The 19,265-nt window shown below is 45.1% G+C and overlaps 1 gene segment (V, D, J or C); it reads right to left on the bottom strand.

Moving 5' to 3' along the window:
* Positions 1-1,149: 1,149 nt before the first annotated feature.
* On the bottom strand, positions 1,150-18,881 carry LOC144696943 (Ig heavy chain C region, membrane-bound form-like). The segment is given in 7 exon segments: positions 1,150-1,630; positions 1,769-1,896; positions 5,678-6,007; positions 6,722-7,033; positions 7,658-7,972; positions 8,186-8,485; positions 18,791-18,881. Coding segments are annotated over 7 exon segments (1,437 nt in total).
* Between the last annotated feature and the right edge of the window lie 384 nt (positions 18,882-19,265).

Raw genomic sequence — 19,265 nt, 5'->3', positions numbered from 1 at the left:
AATTTCCACGATTTGTGCTCCCTGGTGTTCCTAATAAGCCCCAAACTGTGGTAATAATTTGCAGGATTACTGCTTGATAATGTGTTTGTGTCAGATCGGCCCTAGTCTCCAGGAATCTCCCATGGTTTGTGTCAACGGTTCAGTCTGCGGTATTTGTGTATTTTTTGTTATTCATTCATGCGATGTGGGCGTGGCTGTCTGGGCCAGCATTTATTGCACATCCCTAATTGCCTTGAGAAGGTGGATTGTGACGTCTCTGCCTTGTGAATGTTTAATTGGACAAGGTGGAGAGAGTCCAGGCGAATGCTCTGGGCGCATGGGTTCAAATCCCAACATGGCAGCTGCTGGAATGTGAATTCAATTATTAAAACCTGGGATTGAAAACTAGCCTCAGTAATGGTGACCATGACAACTATCACCGATTGTCGTAAAAACCCATCTGCTGCACTAATGTCCTTTAGTGAAGGAAATCTGCCATCCTTTCCCAGTCTGGTCGACATGTGATTCCAGGTCGACAGCAACCTGACTGACACTTAACTGCCCTCTGAAATGGCCTTGGAAGCCGGGCTGTTCTGGGCGGCCTTGCCAGCGACACCCACACATCATGAAAGGGTAAAGAGATAAAAAAGACTTTTATTCCCTATCTAACCCCTGCTGCACCGACCCTGGGAGTGTTAGATGGGACAGTGTAAAGGAAACTTCCGTCCTCCATATACTGTCCTGTATGGGCCTCTGATGAAGCAGATCCCTGCTGTTTACAATTACCTGACATGTGACTGTGACAGGCCTGAGTATGAGTGAAATCACCGAGGTTCCCCTCGCTGTGTAATCATCCTGGCTCTGGGGTTTGCCATAAAAAGGTAGAGGTAAAGGTGTATTAACACCGATGGGTCGCTGGATGGCGCAGTGACTCTTTTACTGAAGGACCTTGGGCTCTGAAGAAGAGTCATGAGGACTCGAAACGTTAACTCTTTTTTTTCTCCACAGATGCTGTTGGGCCTGCCGAGTTTTTCCAGCATTTTCTGTTTTTGATTCACATTCCAAACAGGAATGGTTAAAAAAAATCTGGGAAAGGGGAGGAAACAGTGTAATAGGGGAAATGGAGCGGTGTCGATGGGCCTGGGGGAAAGGAGTTCAGCAAAGTCAGTTCGTTTCACATTCATGATTTATTAACAATTTCGGAGAACATTTTACAGAAAAGTTTATTTTAAAGTCAACTGGACTGAATATGATGACTGAGTCACGCTGAGAACAGAACACATTCGCTCTGAGCTGCCAACTGCATGTACAGCTGTAACAGAGACCAGAAAGAGAAAACCGGAGCTCAACATAAAGGGAAGGGAATAATTGTGAATGAGGAATGAGAAAAGCTACTTATTTACATATGGAATTCAAACTACTGGGGAATTATAAGCTACAATTACAACACAGCCATAATTATCTCGCACATTTCAAACAGAGAAGCGGAAATACCGTCCATGACTGTCTTAGTTACAAATTCGGAAACATGAACTGAAGGTATTTCATTTTTAGATTCACCGAGAGGACATATTTTAAATTCGTAATACGGAGATCTCAATAAACGGCTGAGGAAAATCTACGGTGTCCAAAATTCAACCGGTCACTTGATCTGCAAAAGAGGATAAAATAATGAAGCAGATGTTTAGAATGTGGGACATTTATGTTAGTGTTTTAATCAATGAAACATTGAGAGATTTTTCAAATCGCTTCTGTCAGTTTGAAGTGTGAGTAGATTGAATCTTCTCACCTTCACCAGAGTGACGGCAGTGCTGTAGAAAATGCTCAGGAAGAACAGGATGATGAATGTGGAAGCGGTTGTCCAGATGTTGCCGTTATCGTGCTCAGAGTCTTCAATCCAGGTGCGATCTGTGGAATCTGCGAGGATATAACCGAGGAAATACAATTAGGTTGTTTATTAATCTTGGATATCTTTTAAAAAATATACTCTTTACTCTTTCCTAAGTTATTAATGTATTCTCTAATTTAATGTTCAATATATATCTACTGTTAAGCTCGTGAATTTCAGCAACCTATCTCTGTAACTATCTCCACAGCTGTTCTTCCTTTACAATCCTCGTATAGTCCGAGTCGGAAAATATAGAAAATTATCTCCAATATCAGTTTATTTTCGAACAATTTCGTACGATCTATTATTGGAGAATATTATGATGGATATCGAGAAAGATTCACTGAGCAACTTATTTGGAAACTGTGAACGTTGCTTTTTAAAATCTCGGATGTGAGTTCCCATCTTGGCTGTCTATTTGTGATGGGAATGTTTGGTGCGTCATTAATTTAAATCAGTTTCTCAGTAAGAACATTGTTTCAGTGTGATTTTCGGATCATTATGTAATAGGGACAATTGCCGGAGAATACATTGGTTAAAAAAGTGCATTTGAATTATACCTTCTTCAATAGCCTGGCGTTTGTGTCATGCTTTAGCTTTTATATATGTGTGCATGAGTATATCGTGCCTTGAATCACCCTTTATTTCTGTGTCCATATGTGTGTATGAGTATTGAGGTGTGTTCATTTGCAATGAGTGCTGACTTGTGCATTTTTGTGTCTGCGACTGCATGTGCATTTTGTTTTTTTGCCAATGTGTATGTATGAGTGTGTTATTGTGTGTGTTTATGTATTGATATCTCTGTTTATTTATTACTATCTGTGTTAATGTGTGTTTATACGTTCTTGTCTGCTAATATGTGTTAATGTTTCTTTTTGTGTTCCACGTATGTGTCAGCATATTAATGTCTGTGTCACAGCGTGTGTGTGTGTGTGTGTGAGAGAGAGAGTTTTTAATGTGTGCATTTGTGTGTTGATGGATATTTAAAACTATGTATCAATGTGTGTTTATGTTTTCATATGTACTAACGTGTGTTTTTTGTGTTCTCGTGTGTATATGCGTGTTTCATGTTTGTGTCTACATGTGTGCCTGTGAATGTGTTAGTCTGTTCCTCTATGTGTTTGTCTGTCTGGGTGTCGTCTGCTCATGTGTGTGCATGTGTTCATGTGTATCCATGTACTTGTTTTAATGTATATGATAGTGTGTGCCTTTTTGTCTGTATTTCTGTCATTGTGAATGTTTAATGATGCATATTTGTGTCCTTGTATGAGTCTGCTTGTCTGGTTTTATCTGTTTGTGTGTGTGAGATTGTGTATATGTGTGTGAGTGTGTGTATGTGTGTGTGCACGTGTGTATTTGTGTGTGTGTGTGTGATTGTGTATATGTGTGTTCCTGTGCCTGCATTTGTGTGTGTATTTGTGTTTATGTGTGATTGTGTGTACGTGTGTGTGTGTATGTGTGTCTGTGCGTCTGTGCCTCTGTTTGTGTGTGCGCGTATGTGTATTTGTCTATGTGTGTGTGTTTGTGTGTGTGTCTGTGCCTGTGTGTGTGTGTGCGCCTATGTATGTATGTGTGTGTGTGTGTGTGTGTGTGTGTGTGTGTCTGCCTGTACTGTGTGTGTTTGTGTCTGCGTGTCTGTGCCTATGTGTGTATGTATGTATGTTTGTGTGCGTCCACTTGTGTCCCTTGTGTGCATTTTTACTATTTTTCAGAGTTTCACCAGGTCCCAACGATCCAGTCTGACCCTGATAGTGAAAATTTTGGTGAATACTTTCAATGTTCTGGATAAACGTGTTTTCTGTGAGGTGCAAGGTGATATCAGGTGAACGAATGCAAACAATCAACCATCTGCCTCATAAAATTCAGGGGCAGAACCGTGAACAACCCAGGGAGGATTTAATAACCAGTTTAGATTCGGATGATAGGAAATCAATCTTAGCATAAGATTAACTGGAACAAGAGTGTGAAAACTTCTTAAAATTATGTTGCATAAATATATATTTTACAACATTTTAAGCATGATGGGACTTTAAAACCTGTGGCCAGTAAGCGAGAAGCCGACTTCTGCTGTTGGTAACTGGGTCCTTACAGTGGAGGCCCGTTCCCTTCCAGATTCTCTGCTCGAGGACTGAGAGTCCAGTGAGTTAATAGTTTTGCTCCGTCTGGTTGGCTAAGCAATTTCCCTTTTGGTTCTCTCTGCTGAGAAGGTGGAGACACACCGGGTTAACCAATGACCTTCCTCATCTTTCTGCTTTGGAAGTGAAGGTAAAATTGGCTAAAATTTTTCTTTTCCGTTTTCTCTGTTGGGGAAGTGGGGGTACAGTGGGTTAACAATTTCCCTTCCCCCTCTCTCAGTTGGGGAAGTGGGGGGGGGGGGGGGGTACAGTGGGTTAACAATTTCCCTACCCCCTCTCTCTGCTGGGGAAGTGGGGGTACAGTGGGTTAACAATTTCCCTTCCCCCTCTCTCTGTTGGGGAAGTGGAGGTACATTGGGTTAACAATTTCCCTTCCCCCTCGCTCTGTTGGGGAAGTGGAGGTACAGTGGGTTAACAATTTCCCTTCCCCCTCTCTCTGTTGGGGAAGTGGGGGTACAGTGGGTTAACAATTTTCCTTCCACTCCTCTCTGTTGGGGAAGTGGAGGTACATTGGGTTAACAATTTCCCTTCCCCCTCGCTCTGTTGGGGAAGTGGGGGTACAGTGGGTTAACAATTTCCCTTCCCCCTCTCTGCTGGGGAAGTGGGGGTACAGTGAGTTAACAATTCACCCCTCTCCCTGTTGGGGAAGTGGGGGTACAGTGGGTTAACAATTTCCCTTCCCCCTCTCTCTGTTGGGGAAGTGGGGGTACAGTGGGTTAACAATTTCCCTTCCCCCTCTCTCTGTTGGGGAAGCGGGGGTACAGTGGGTTAACAATTTCCCTTCCCCCTCTCTCAGTTGGGGAAATGGGGATACAGTGGGTTAACAATTTCCCTTCCCCCTCTCTCTGTTGGGGAAGTGGGGGTACAGTGGGTTAACAATTTCCCTTCCCCCTCTCTCTGTTGGGGAAGTGGGGGTACAGTGGGTTAACAATTTCCCTTCCCCCTCTCTCAGTTGGGGAAGTGGGGATACAGTGGGTTAACAATTTCCCTTCCCCCTCTCTCAGTTGGGGAAATGGGGGGTAAAGTGGGTTAACAATTTCCTCTTCCCCTCTCTCAGTTGGGGAAGTGCGCAGTACAGTGGGTTAACAATTTCCCCTCCCCCTCTCTCTGTTGGGGAAGTGGGGGGTACAGTGGGTTAACAATTTTCCTTTCCCCTCTCTCTGATGGGGGGTTGTTGAGACATGTTTCTGTGTGACCCTCACTTCAGTTCCCAGTGGGTGCGATGCAGCAGCTTAAAGCTGATATCCATTTTAAAGGAATGAACAATAAGAGAAGCAGCAACACCGAGATCTAAATGTGCTGAGTTTGTTTGCCGGAAATAGGAAATTGTCAGATTTCTCCTCAGTGGGAGGAGAGTTGGTGATGTTATTTTGCAGAATCCCGTGATGAATGAGCTTTACTCTGTCTCTAACCCAGGGTGTATCTGAGCTGGGAGCACTGGGTGTACAAGACTTGGTTCTGAGCCCTGGAAATATCCGATTTTAACTAAACAGCTCTAACATTAGCAAAAGTGGAAAACAAAATTAATTAAGCGACTGTGCATTTAAATCACGATTGGAGAAAAGGACTTTATTATTTTTTTTATTGAAGTTTGAAATGTAACCGAGAGATTCTCATTGACATGAATTAACGGTGTCCATCAGTGCAAGGGAAATATTCACAAAACTCGGTTTACCGCTGGATTTATCAACCGTTCTGTTGATGATCTTCAAGGGGATCGCTTCATGTCCCACCACACAGGAGTAAGAAGCGCCGCTGGCCCACTCCTCCGCTGCAATAGATAACAGGCTGTACATGAAGAAGGAGCTATTGCCGTTCTCCGCCACCACCCCAGTGTTCTTGTAGTTCCCGGGATTCACCGGCTTGTCATTGACGGTCCATTTGACGAAGATCTCTCGCGGGGAGAAACCTCTCACTAAGCAGCTGAGGGAGACGAATCTCTGAGCGGAGACATCTTCTGCCGAGGGCAGGAGGACAGACACGGACGGTTCCTGCGGTTTTTTACCTGCAGAAAATGTACAATAAATGTCAATAAACTGGATAATTTCGGAGTCAATGAAACCACTGGTTAGGGTGAGGGAAGTGTTTTTGGGTTGAATATTAAAGGTTTACATTATCCGCTTCTAGGAAATATATCGCCGTTCCTTTACTGTCGCTGAGGCAAAATCCTGGAACTCCCTCCCTGACAGCACTGTGCGTGTACCGACACCACAGGGACTGCAGCGGTTCAAGAAGGCAGCTCACCACCACCTTCTCAAGGGCAATTAGGGATGGGCAATAAACTCTGGCCCAGCCAGCGACGCACACATCCCACTGATTAATAAATAAAATACTTTGGGATCTGTCCGGTTTTCCAGCTCGGAGCAGAGATGGATACAATCCTTTTCCCTGAGAACTTATGGGGTTGGACTGGAAAGTTTCTCAAAGTTTACAGCACAGAAACAGGCCATTCGGCCCAACTGGTCTGTGTTGGTATTTAAGCTCCACACCAGGCTCCTCCCATCTTGCTTCATCTAAACCCAATGGCACAGCCTTCAGTTCATTGTTCATTCATCTACTTATCAATTTCCCCCTGAAATTTCACAGGCCCAGAGCGTTTAGTTGGCGAAATTGCTAATCAGAGTAGACCATGAATACACTGAAGAGTAAATATTGATCCTGACATTTACACTGGAAATAGACACATTGAACTACTTATTGCTTCAATCTCACAGCTCACCTGGTGATTCCTTGTGGATGGAACTTCTTAAAGGAGTCGGCAGATCCTGATGGCTCACCACGCAGTAGAACTCAGCCCCACTCAGCCAGGCTTGTGTCGAGATGTTTACGTTGCTGACCACGCTGTCGGGATCCTCTCCCGGTTTGACGGCGATCTCTGATTTCAAAGGCTTCTTCTCTTGTGTCCAGGACACGAGGACTCCATAAGGAGCATTAGAAACGATGCAGGTTAAGGTCACGGTCGCCTCCAGTAAGACCTGTTCTATTGGCGGTGGCAGTAGAGTAATTGTGGGATCGTTGCAGTGGGAATCACCTGTGAGACAGAAATGAAAATCAACCAAAGTTTCACATTCAGAATCAGGACAGCAGTATTCAGTCTTCACACTCTTAACGAAAATAAATCACCTTGGACATATCAACCTCTAACTATCGTCTTTAATCTTATTTACACAATGGAAAACCAGCTTGGTCTGTGTAAATCGTTCTCATAATTTAAGTCCTTCAGCCCCGGTAACATTCTCATGAATCTATGTTGCCCCAGTCCCACTACAAATATACCATTCCTGGGCCCTGGAATGCAGTACTGAAAGCTGTTTTATAAATAGGGTGGATGCACTTTCCAACACTCTCTCCCGAAGCTGTTACCAGTGAAGGGTTCCAGACACCTTCTGCCTCTCCAAATATGATCAGCTGACTCAGGGTAAATCTGATATCAACTCCACCTCACTCATTCTGTGACGTCAGTGTAGAGACGTGACGTGATAAAATCCTGAATGGTGAACAATCCGAATGCAGCCCTTACATCGGAATGAAACACCAACTACATGAGAGTAAATTAGAAGTTGTTCCGTGCTTTCTAATAACTCCAATAAATTCCTGATTTGAGTAACATCGGAGAGCAGAATGATCTATTGCTTCCTCGGTTTGTATTTCTTACCCTCACACTTGGTGGCGTTTCGACTTTGGGTGACCCCTTGATGAGTGACCTGACAGGTATAGACCGCGTCGGTGAACCATTCCCCAGCGGAGACTTTCAGCCGACTGGTCGCCGAGAAGTTCCCGTTCACTTCAAAGACGGGAGAGGTGACAATTCCTGAATCCATGGGTTGTCCATTCTTCAGCCACTTCACGGTCATTGAACTTGGACGGAAATCGATGATTGAACAGACGGCGGTGGCAAATTTGTTGGTTGTGATTTCTTCCCTGGAGCTCACGGTGAGGAGAACAGTTGGAGGTAAGTCAGGTCCAGCACCTTCAAAAAACACAGGTTGAACAATTCTTGCAGCAGAAATTGATAACAGATACAATGAAATCGTATATTTTAACAGGCTTTTTCCGTTAATAGACACTAACCTGGATTTTCCAGGGATCAGAACTATGCAGAGCACTATAAATGTGTTATAACCAAGGCGCTATACAGGTCAATCACAGCCGTTCTGTTTGTCACAGGTTCCCCAACACTTACATTGCATTCCAATGCTCTTGTCTGAGCCGCTGTATTGAACCTCACACTTGATTTTGCTGCATTCCCCCTCTGACTCGGTGATGGTTAACTGGCTGCTCAGGGTGAAGGTTCCCTTCTGGTTTCTCACTGACGGGTAAGTGTTAAATCCAGTGGTGATCGGCTGCCCATCTTTCTTCCAGGTCAGTTTGGTGATTTCTGGGGAATAGTCCATCGCCAAACAACCGTAGGTGACGGAGCCGTCGGTGTTGTGTTGCTGACAGGAGGAGACCAGGCTGTAGAGAGTGGGCGAAGACGGTGTCGCTGGGAAAGAATGGCCGATTGAACAAGTTAGACTCTGTGATTTGAGATCATTAAGTAACCAAACAACTCAAAATTTGACTATAACTATAAACATATCCTGATATATTCCAACTAAAACCCACATCCACATTTGATCATTTATTATTTCCATCATTTGGTGATCCTCATCTGTCGGTTCCCTCTTTAGAAACCCACACCTCTTTTTCCGCTTCTATCCCATGACTAAAATAGAACATTTTGATGTCATCTGAATGACGTACCTTTCAGTGGATTAAAATGGAAGAGCAGAGGATTTCCCCCATTATTTCGCCACCACTGATTTCTCAATCAACAGCACTTGGTGATAGAGAAATTGTCTCGTCATTCATATAATTGCTGTTTGGAAATTGGATCTGTTCAAATTGGCTGATGCCCCCTCCCCTCTCCACGTCCCCCCAAAACAAAGAATAGCAACGACCCTTCGAAAGTACCTTTGTAATGGTACCTATATAATGACCATAGAACTCTAAACTGAATACCAGTTACAGTAAGTACGACATTTTCCAATCGTATGTACATGTGAACATGCGGATCAGTAGCAGGAATAGGCCATTCTGCCTCTCGAGCCGCCTCCACCATACACTCCGTTCATCGCTGATTGATTGTGGCGTTAACTCCACATTCCCGCCTACTCTCCGCTAACCTTTGACTCCCTTGTCAATGAAGAATCTCTCTACCTCTGCCTTGAAATATTAATGACTCCTCCTCCATCGCTCTCTGGGGAAGAGAGTTCCAAACTTTCACTACCCTTTGAAAGAAAAATAAAATCTCCTCATTTCCGTCTGAAATGGGAGACCTCTTATTTTTAAACTGCATTCCCTATCGTTAGTCTCTCTCACAAGGGGAAACATCCTTTCAGCATCCACCCTCTGAATTCCCCTCAGGATCTTATATGTTTCAATAAAATCAGCTCTCATTCTTCTAAACTCCAATGGATACAGGCCCAGCCTATCGAAACTTTCCTCATGATATAACCGACAACACCTCCCAGTAACATTTGAACGAACATTCTCTGAGCAGCTTCTAATGCTTTTATATCCTTTCTTAAAGAAGACCAAATCTGTACACAGTAATTCAGACAAGGTCTCATCAACGCCCTATTAAACTGCAGCAAAACATCCTTATTTTTATATTCTATTCCCCTTGTAATAAATGACAACACTCCCTTTGCCTTCCTCATCACTTGCTGTTCCTGTATTGTAACATTTTGTGATTCATGCACGAAGGGATCCACATCCCTCTGTACCTCAGGGTTCTGCAATCTCTCTCCCTTTCAAAAATATGCTGCTTTTGTATTCTTCCTTCCAAAGTGGACAAGTTTATATTTTCCCACATTATACTGCATCTTCATTTTTTTGCCCACTTACTTAACCAAACTATATCCCTTTGTTGACCCTTTATCCCCACTTCACCACTTACGTTTGTATCTATCTTTGTGTTATCAGCAAATTTAGCAAATTCATTCAGTCCTTTCATTCAGGTCATTGATATAAATTGTAAATAGTTGAGGCCGCAGCATTGATCCCTGTGGCACTCCACTTCTCACATCTTGCCAATCTAAAATAACCAATTTATCCCTACTCTCTGTTTCCTGTTAGCTAACCAAACTTCCACCCATTCTGAAATGTTACTGCCGACACCATTATTTTTTGTAGTAACCTTTGATGTGCCACTTTGTCAAATGCCTTCTGGCAGCGCAAGTACAGCAGATCCACAGATTCCCCTTTATTCATGTTCATTGTTACTTCCTCGAAAGGCCCCAAATAAATCAGCCAAACATGATTTCCCTTTCACAAGACCATGATCGATCCACATAATTGCATTTGGATTTTCTAAGTGACCCGTGATAGACTCCATAATAATAGATTCCAGCATTTTCGCTCTATCAGCAGTAAAAGTGGGAAACAAACAGGTTGTGATAGGAGGGCAGCGAATACCCGCTGGAGAAAGGCGCAGGGAGCCGGGGGGAAGCGCATGGAGACATTGTCTCCCTTCTATCCCAGGCACATAGCACCTTTCCCCGGGAATGGTAAGGATTTCGGGAGGAGGAGAGACCATAAGGGAGAGAGAGGGAGAGATAGAAAAAGAGGGGCCCAGGGTGCCTGGGGCCTCGGCTCGCACTTGCTTTCCCCTGGCTCTGCCCGCTATAGCCCGGTTCTGCGCTTCCCCCCGGCCTCTCTGCCCTTCCCCCACTGCCTCTCTGCCCTTTCCTCCCAGCCTCCCTGCCCCTTCCCCTTCCCGCCTCTCAGCCCTTTCCCCCTCCCGCCTCTTTGCCATTTCTTACCCCTCTTCTCTGCCCTCAACCTCCCCCCGCCCCCCAGCTTTCTGCATGGGTTTATGTGCTTTCGCCCGGCTCTCCCCACTATAGCCCGGCATTCCGCCCTTCCTCCACCCCCCGCCTCCCTGCCCTTCCCCCCCCGTCTCTCTGCCCATTCCCCCCACCCCTCTGCCCTTTCCCCCCATCGCTCTGCCCTTTACCCTCCCTCCTCTCTGCCCTTCCCCCCCTCCCCTCTGCCCTTCTCCCCGCCTCTCTGCCCTTTCCCCCCTCCCGTCTGCCCATTCCCCCCTCCCCTCTGCTCTTCCCCCTGCTTCTCTGCCCTTTCCAGCTCGCCTCTCTGCCCTTTCTCCCCCAGCTCTCTGCACTTAAGCCAAGGTTCGCTGCACATTCGCCCGACTCTCTCACCTTTCCCCCGGCTCACTGCCCTTTCCATCATCTCTCTGTCCTTCCCCCCATGCCTCTTTGCCCGTCCTACCCCACGCTTCTCTGCCCTTTACCCCACCTCCTCTCTGCCCTTTCCCCGCCTCCTCTCTGGCCTTTCCCCGCCTCCTCTCTGGCCTTTCCCCCTCCCGCCTCTCTGCCCTTTCCCCCTCCCGCCTCTCTGCCCTTTCCCCCTCCCGCCTCTCTGCCCTTTCCCCCTCCCGCCTCTCTGCCCTTCCCCCCTCCCACCTCTCTGCCCTTTCCCCTCCCGCCTCTCTGCCCTTTCCCCCTCCCGCCTCTCTGCCCTTTCCCCTCCCGCCTCTCTGACCTTTCCCCGCTCCCGTCTCTCTGCCCTTGCCCCTTCCCCATCTGCCCTTTCCCCCTCCCCTTTCTCTGCCCTTGCCCCCTCCCCCTCTCTGCCCATGCCCCCTCCCCCCGCTCTGCTCTTGCCCCCTCACCCCTCTCTGCCCTTGCCCCCTCCCCCTCCCTGTCCTACCCCCCCCATCTCTGTCCTTGCACCCTCACCCCTCTCTGCCCTTGCACCCTCACCCCTCTCTGCCCTTTACCCCTCACCCCTCTCTGTCCTTGCCCCCTCCCGCCTCTCAGCCCTTGCCCCCTCATCCCTCTCTGCCCTTGCCCCCTCACCCCTCTCTGTCCTTGCCCCCTCCCGCCTCTCTGCCCTTTAACCCTCCCGCCTCTCTACCATTTCTCCCCCGCCTCTCTGCACTTACTCTACGGATCTCTGCCCGTTCACCGGCTCGCTGACCTTTGCCTCATCTCTATGCACGTTCCTCTGGATCGCTGCCCCTTTCCCCGACCCTCTACACTTACCCCCGCTTCCCTGCCCTTTCCCCCAGGCTCTTTGCGCTTTAGCCTAGCCTCTCTGCCCTTTCAACTGACGCTCGTCACTCCCTTGGGCCATGGTCCACTTTCCGGCACTGCTAGGCCTCAGGCCTCGCTTCCAGGTCTCTCTTCCCCGCAGTTCCCGCCCTCTCACACACCGATTTAGGAAAAGTGATCGAGTGAGTGAGCGTGTGCATGATTGACAAAGTGAGGGTGGCTGAGTGACAGAGCGAGGGCGGGTGGCTGAATGAATGAGGGTGCGTGGGTGAGTGAATTAGTGAGTGAGGGTGGGTGGTGAGTGAGCGTGGGCGGGTGCCTGAATGTGGGTGAGTGAGGATGGATGAGTGAGTGAAGGTGGGTGTTTGAATGAGGGGAGATGAGTGGGTGAGTGAGGGTTGGTGGGTATGTGATGGTGGGTATGTGAGTGAGGGTGAGTGGGTGTGTGAGGGTGGGGAGGATGCGTTATTGATTGTGAGTGCAGGTAGGTGAGTAAGGATGGGTGGATGAGTGAGTTTGAGTGAGGATGAGTGAGGGTGGGTGAATGAGTGTGAATGAGGCTGGGTGAGTGAGTGTGGATGAATGAGGGTGGTTGAGTGAGTGAGGGTGAGTGAGTGTGAATGATGCTGGGTAGGTAAGGGTGACTGAGGATGAATGAGTGTGAGTGAAGGAGGGTGAGTGAGGGAGGGTGGGTGAGTGAGTGTGAATGAGGCTGGCTAGGTAAGGGTGAGTGAGAGTGAGTAAGGGTGAGTGAGTGAGGGTGAGTGAGTAATTGATGGTGAGTGAGTGAGTGTGAGTTAGTGATGGGTGAGTGAGTGAGTGTGTGAGTGAGGGTGTGAGTGAGGGCGAGTGATTGAGGGTGGGTGAATGAGGGTGGGTGAGGGAGTGAGGGTGAGGGAGTGAGTGAGGGCGAGTGAGTGAGTGATGGTGAGTGAGGGTGAGTGATTGTGGGTTGTGAGGGTGCCCAGGTGCTGCAGACTCATCAAGGCGATGTTTCTCTGGATGATTTTCCGCTCCGGCTCAGCTTTCCGTTGCCTGTTGTCCACAGCCGAGCTGGGGGCACCTCCATTCGGCTCCACCACCTCCACCTCCTCCTCTTCCTCTCCATCGATCCTGTCCCGATTCTCCATATTGATCAGCTTTCAGTAACACCGGCTGTGTAAAGTCAGGCAGCAGTGTAGATCGCTGGCCAGCTGCTTTAATGCCGATGTCTTTCTTTGAGAAACCCGTGTCAGTGCGAGAATAGGCAGACTGAGGGGTCTGGAGGAGACGGTTACAGCAAAACCAGGATGGGCCATGCAGGCATCTTGCACCAAGTGTGCACCAGTATTGTAGATCCAGGCGACCGTGGTCTCCATCAGATCCCTCCCTTTTCCTTGTTTCTATGTGTTTGGTTCAACACTTGGAAATTCTCCACATATATAGTGATGTCACCTGTATAATTTCATTTTACACAAAAATACATCAGAAATGGGACAGTGAACATGCATGCAGCTTAACGGATTTTCATTCAGCAATTAATATTTTCAGCCCACTTCTGTATGTGAGAATGTGTGTGTGTGTGCGTGAGAAAGAGAGAGAGAGAGAGTGCATTCAAGTGTATGTGTGTTTTTCAGAGAGAGAGACAGAGACAGAGAGAGACAGAAAGTGTGTATGTGAGAGAGTATGTGTGTGTGAGATAGGGAGTATAAGTGAGAGTGTGTGAGATAGAGAATCTGCGTGTGTGGGAGAGAAAGAGTGTGTGTGTGGGAGAGAGTGAGAGAGCGTGTGTGAGAGTGTGAGATTGTCTGAGATGGAGAAATGTGTGTGTGTGAGAGAGAGCGACTGTGTGTGTGTGAGAGAGAGAGTGTAGGGGTGTGAGTGATAGGTAGTAGAAGTCTGTGAGAGTGAGTGTGTGAGAGAGAGAGAACGTGTGTGTGTGGGAGAAAAAGTGCGTGAAAGAGAGAGCCAGTGTGTGTGTCAGAGAGAGAGGAGAGTGAGAGAGAGAGTATGTGAGTGTGTGTGAGAGAGAGAATGAGAGAGAATGCATGTGTGAGAGAAACAGTGTGTGTGTGTGTGAGAGGGAATGTGTTTGTGTTTCTGCGTGTGCAAGAGAGAGAGATCGAGGATACATGTGTGTGAGAGAGAGTGTTATGTATCTATATGTGTGAGAGAGAGAGAATGGAGAGTGTGCGCATGTGTGAGAGTGTGTATGTGTGTGGGAGAGAGGTTGCATGGATGTGAGAGAGGGTGGGTGTGCATAAAAGAGAGGGAGTGTGCGTGTGTGTGTGTGTTTGTATGTGTGAGAGAGAGAATGTGTGTGTGAGAGTGCATGTGTGAGCAAGAGTGCATGTGTGTGTTGGAGAGACAGTGTGCACGTGTGTGAGAGTGTGTGTAGTTGAGAGAGTATGTGTGAGAGTGTGTGTGAAAGTGAGAGGCAATGTTTGAGACAAAGTGCATGCGTGTTAAAGAGAGTTTGTATGTGAGAGGGAGAATGTGAGAGTTATGTGTGTGTGTGTCTGTGTGACAGAGAGAGAAAGAGACAGTGTGTGTCTGTCAGAGAGAGTGCGTGAGAGGGAGAGAGGGCACGTATGTGAGAGAGAGCGTGTGTGACAGAGAGAGTGAGCGAGTGAAGGTGTGTGGTAAAGAGACTGAGTGTCGAGGTAGATGAACCATGATCTTACTGAATGGAGGGCAGGATCGAAGGGCCTCTCCTCATGCTCTCATTTCTGTAATTCACTCCTCCCCCAGCAGGCGGCAATCCAATGACTCAGTTTTTGATGGCGGCTCCTTTTCCCCAAATCCCCCGCGGCTGGTTATCTGGAGTGAGAGCCTGGTCATTGTCCATTTCAATCGTTTAAATAACTCGCAGCCTCTGATCAGATCAGAACAGGCGCTGCTCTCTGGAGCCTCACTGTCACTCCCTGATTCTGTTTGTTCTGAAATTGTGCTCAAGTTCAGGTCACTCACATTCAATGATTTTCTCATACTCAAAATGCTTGAACATAATTAATTCATTAAAATTTATACATGTTCTCTCCAGAAATATTGTTAATAACAATTAACGTGCGTCATTTCAACCGAGCAATGGAGCAATTTATTTTCACAGATCTGGCTCGAGAACCCACAGCCAGTTAGTTCGATGCTGATTCAGTTTGTTTGACCTCTGCATGGAAAAGACTCAGGTAAGGAACAGGACAAGTTAAGATATGGATTAAAGCCCCCACTCCTCCCCCAGTACACTCCTGTCATCAGCTGCAAGGGTGGGATTCAACAGAAAGCCAACTCTCCACTGAACTGTCAAACACTCCGGGTCAGGTACAGCATCGGTTTGATATAAAATAAAACTCTCTCTACATTGTCCCATCAAATATGCCCAGGAGAGGGTTCAATCCGGTTTTGATATAAATGCTGTGGCTGCAAGAGCCAGTCTGAATCTGGGAATTCTGTGGTGAGTAATTCAACTCGTATCACCCAAAGACAACTCACCATCTACAAGGCACAAGTCAGGACTGGGATTGAATAGTTTCCACTTGCCTCAATGAGTGAAACTTCCAAAAAACCCCAAGAAACTCAATACTATCCAGGACAAAGCAGTCCACAGAATTGGTACCCCATCCACTGCCTCAAACATTCACTTCCTCCCCCACCGCTGCACACTGACAGCAGTATTTACCTTATACAAGATGCACTGCAGGAACTCGCCAAGGCTCCTTCAGCAGCACCTTCAAAACCCGCAACCTTTACTAACTAGAAGGACAAGGGCAGCAGTATGCTTGTACCGCCACCTGTACGCTCCCCTCCAAGGCACCCACCATCCTGATTTCGAATTATATCGCCGTTCCTTCACTGTGAATACGTCAAAATTCTGGAACTCCCGACCTAACAGCACTGTGAGTGAACCTGCAGCTATGCAAGGAGGCGGCATTTCAACACTTCCTCAAGGGGTAATTAGGGATGGACAACAAATGCTGGCCTTGCCAGTAACCCCAACATCCTATGACAGGATTAAAAATAAGATACAGGCTAATTTCTTACTCCACACTGTCCAACCAAATAGGTCAAGGACTGCTACAGCACGGATTAAAATAGAATAAACCTCTCTCTGCATTGCCTAACCAAACACTCCCAAGACTGATTTATCACTGATTTAAAGTCAACCAAATCTCCCTCGACAGTCTGTCTGTCGTTTCTGAATTGTCCTTTCTGACTGTCACAATGGGTTGGGTATCTCATTTCTGAGGCGCCTGGTCAAAAAGTCAAACTTTCACATTTCTCACAGATACAAGTTTTTTGAAGAAATAAATCAAATTGCACTTCCTGAAATCCAGGAGAGCGAACCAGAAGGTTAACAACCAGTCAGGAAGATTCCTGGTCCCAGCACAGTGAGCACGCGCACAGAAACAGAACAGACACAAATGATGCAACAAACGAGTTCCCAGCAGATAGATCTGTTCAATCTGTCCATTTCATTCAAGCTATTTGATTCCAATTGATCAATGGTCAATTTATGACAATTATTCTATAACTTCTTTGAAATTAATCTGATTTTTATTTCAAAACTCCCTTTGAACTCCATCTAATCTGGCTAATCTGTCTCAAATCTCCACAGTGTAAGATTTAAGTTACCCTGAAAATGAGCACAGCAAATATGACAGATTCAGGATAATTTGGTGCCCGTAACAGAGACTCAATGACGGGGTAAGAATTAAACAAATCAGGAAACACTCACATTGAAACCCGATTACCCACTGATTTGATTTGATTTTAGGGATAAATAGAACCAATAAAATCATCGAGGTGAAACACCTTATCGAGCTGAGCACAGCTGAGTAAGAAAAGTATTATTTTCTAAAATCAGTTTGGATACAAGTAACAATTCTCTCCACGCTGAGATTTTGCATTCACTATAATGACCAGGAAGCTACTTAATTGTTGGAGTTCATTTATGTTGAATTAATTATCCCTAATATTTTATTGTAAGTTAATTATGTTGTTATTGTCAATTCATTTTCTTCGCCTTCGACAATGAAATATAATCAGCAAATTGATTCGAGATTTTGTTCTTCAATTTAATATTTAATAAGAATTAAACTTGAAGCTCAGATATAATCCGTTCTTCTCCTACAATTCTATCCTGTGTACAGCACAACAATGGGAGACAGGATGTTGTTATTAAGTTCAAAACTAATATTAATTTTTGCAATTAAATTAATCTGTTCGAATTTCAAACTCTTACTTGTCAATCTCTAATCATATGCAGTTTGAACCTCCTGACAGTTCCAGAAACATGCAAGAACAATTCCTTTACTGCCAGCAAATTCCACCCCCAGAAAATTGCTTAAGACTAGATAAGTGACAATTATCTCGCTATCCAAATCCCAATGACATTGAAGGAATAATATGGTTACGACTACACAGAAAGAATGTAATAACCGGATAGACATATTGCCAAACTGCAATGTCAAACTCCTCTTGAAGTAAATGCGAAGGTTATCAGGGATATAAAAAAGTAATTCAAAATCTCTTGTGAATCTGAACAATTCTGTAGAATCAGTATATTCTTCTTGAAATTTTTACATGCATAATCACAAAATGTTTCCAGCCTAAAAACTTTCCCGATCATGTTAATAGTGCGCAGTGCACAGCAGAATTGTGAAAGGCAATTAATGATCAATTATGTTAATATGAAATCTGTTCAGTCAATATGGAGAAATATTACATTATAATTGTTTGAATTATATAAATGTTACTGTACAATTTGAAAACGTGTTAATTATTTAGTTTCTGATTGCAGTAACGAATTGTGTTCTGAATGAGCGCCGTAATCCATGGCTTAGTTTAATCTGCAGTTATCACTTAAAATAAAAAAAACAAAATGTTCCAACACATCTTTAAATGTTTTTGCTTTTTTTGAAACCTGTCTGTTTTCTGCCTACAATCGCGCTTCAAGCACATGCAACCGCGTAGACTGTTTCCATTCAATCACAAAACGTACAACAGCTGAATGTCACCGAGTTTAAACAATGCAGAAACAATGCAGAACCGCCAAACTGTTTCACAAATTCTACTTGTTCAAAGTCACCCAGACACACAATCTCCTCAGGAGAAAAACACCAAATCATATCACTGAGGGGCTGAAACCCGTTTCATGGAGAAGCAACTCAATTCGACAAACACTTCCAACAGAATCAAATGTAACATTGCAATAAAATCTCAATATTGAATCCAAACAACCTCTCGTCACCAAATTAATGAATAATTAAATTAAACATAAATATGGAATAATGTCAACAGCATTGTGAGTAGGAACATATTCAATAAATTAACATTTAAACTTAAGCATATTTTGTTAATATTGTGTTTGATTTCAAACATATTTAAACCCTTGTGCAGTAGATGGTAAAACCCGCAGCCATTAGACGTCACCGAGATTAAACATTGCAGATACGTCAAACTGTTTTAACAGACGTTGGGCATTTCAAGTAACCCGGCCACACGGTATCCTCAGTAGATAAACACCAAATCTCAACCACCAGGGACTGAATTCCTCAGCAGCACTTTTTTGTCGAGAAAAAGCCAAATTATAAAAACCTTTTTCAGCAGAATCATCTGAAATATTATTAAAAAATCTCAATACAGAATCCACCAAACCCACATTTCAGTGAACGAATGAATTATAAAAATAGTCAAAAATATAAAACAAAGGCTCAAATAAAACAATTACCAAATCAGTGCATGGTTCTTACCTGCAGTCACCGTCACCATGGTCCCTTGTCCCCAGTAGCCCATGATGTCACAGTGTTACATTCCATGGGCTGTGCCATACAATAAGTGTCCCTGCACGAAAAAGACAGAAATCCACCATTATTTTAAATGTTGATAACTCAGAGGCAAAGGAAGATCACGATGAATCTTCACTAAATTATATTTGCGTTGTAGATATCTTTAGCTATTCATCAATGGCCCTCATGTTTTACATTTCACAGAGTAACACATGAACATGTTATTGAAATCACCAACTGATGAATGGATAATTATCACAGCTTTTCCATCTTAAACCATGTTTTTTGGGCAGTGCTGGACATAAAAAAATACTTCACTGTAAATATAGTTGGATTGTAAAAGCGAGCACTCAATTAGTGCTGAGGTGTTTTTGTATTGACAGTAACTGCTGTGCCATCCAGTATATCACAGTGAGACACACCATGTCAAATACTGCGA

This window comes from Cetorhinus maximus, chromosome 23 (assembly GCF_964194155.1).
Source record: "Cetorhinus maximus chromosome 23, sCetMax3.hap1.1, whole genome shotgun sequence".
Taxonomy (NCBI): Eukaryota; Metazoa; Chordata; class Chondrichthyes; order Lamniformes; family Cetorhinidae; genus Cetorhinus; species Cetorhinus maximus.
Note: the sequence above shows the minus strand (reverse complement) of the source record. Positions and strands in the feature narration are given on the sequence as shown.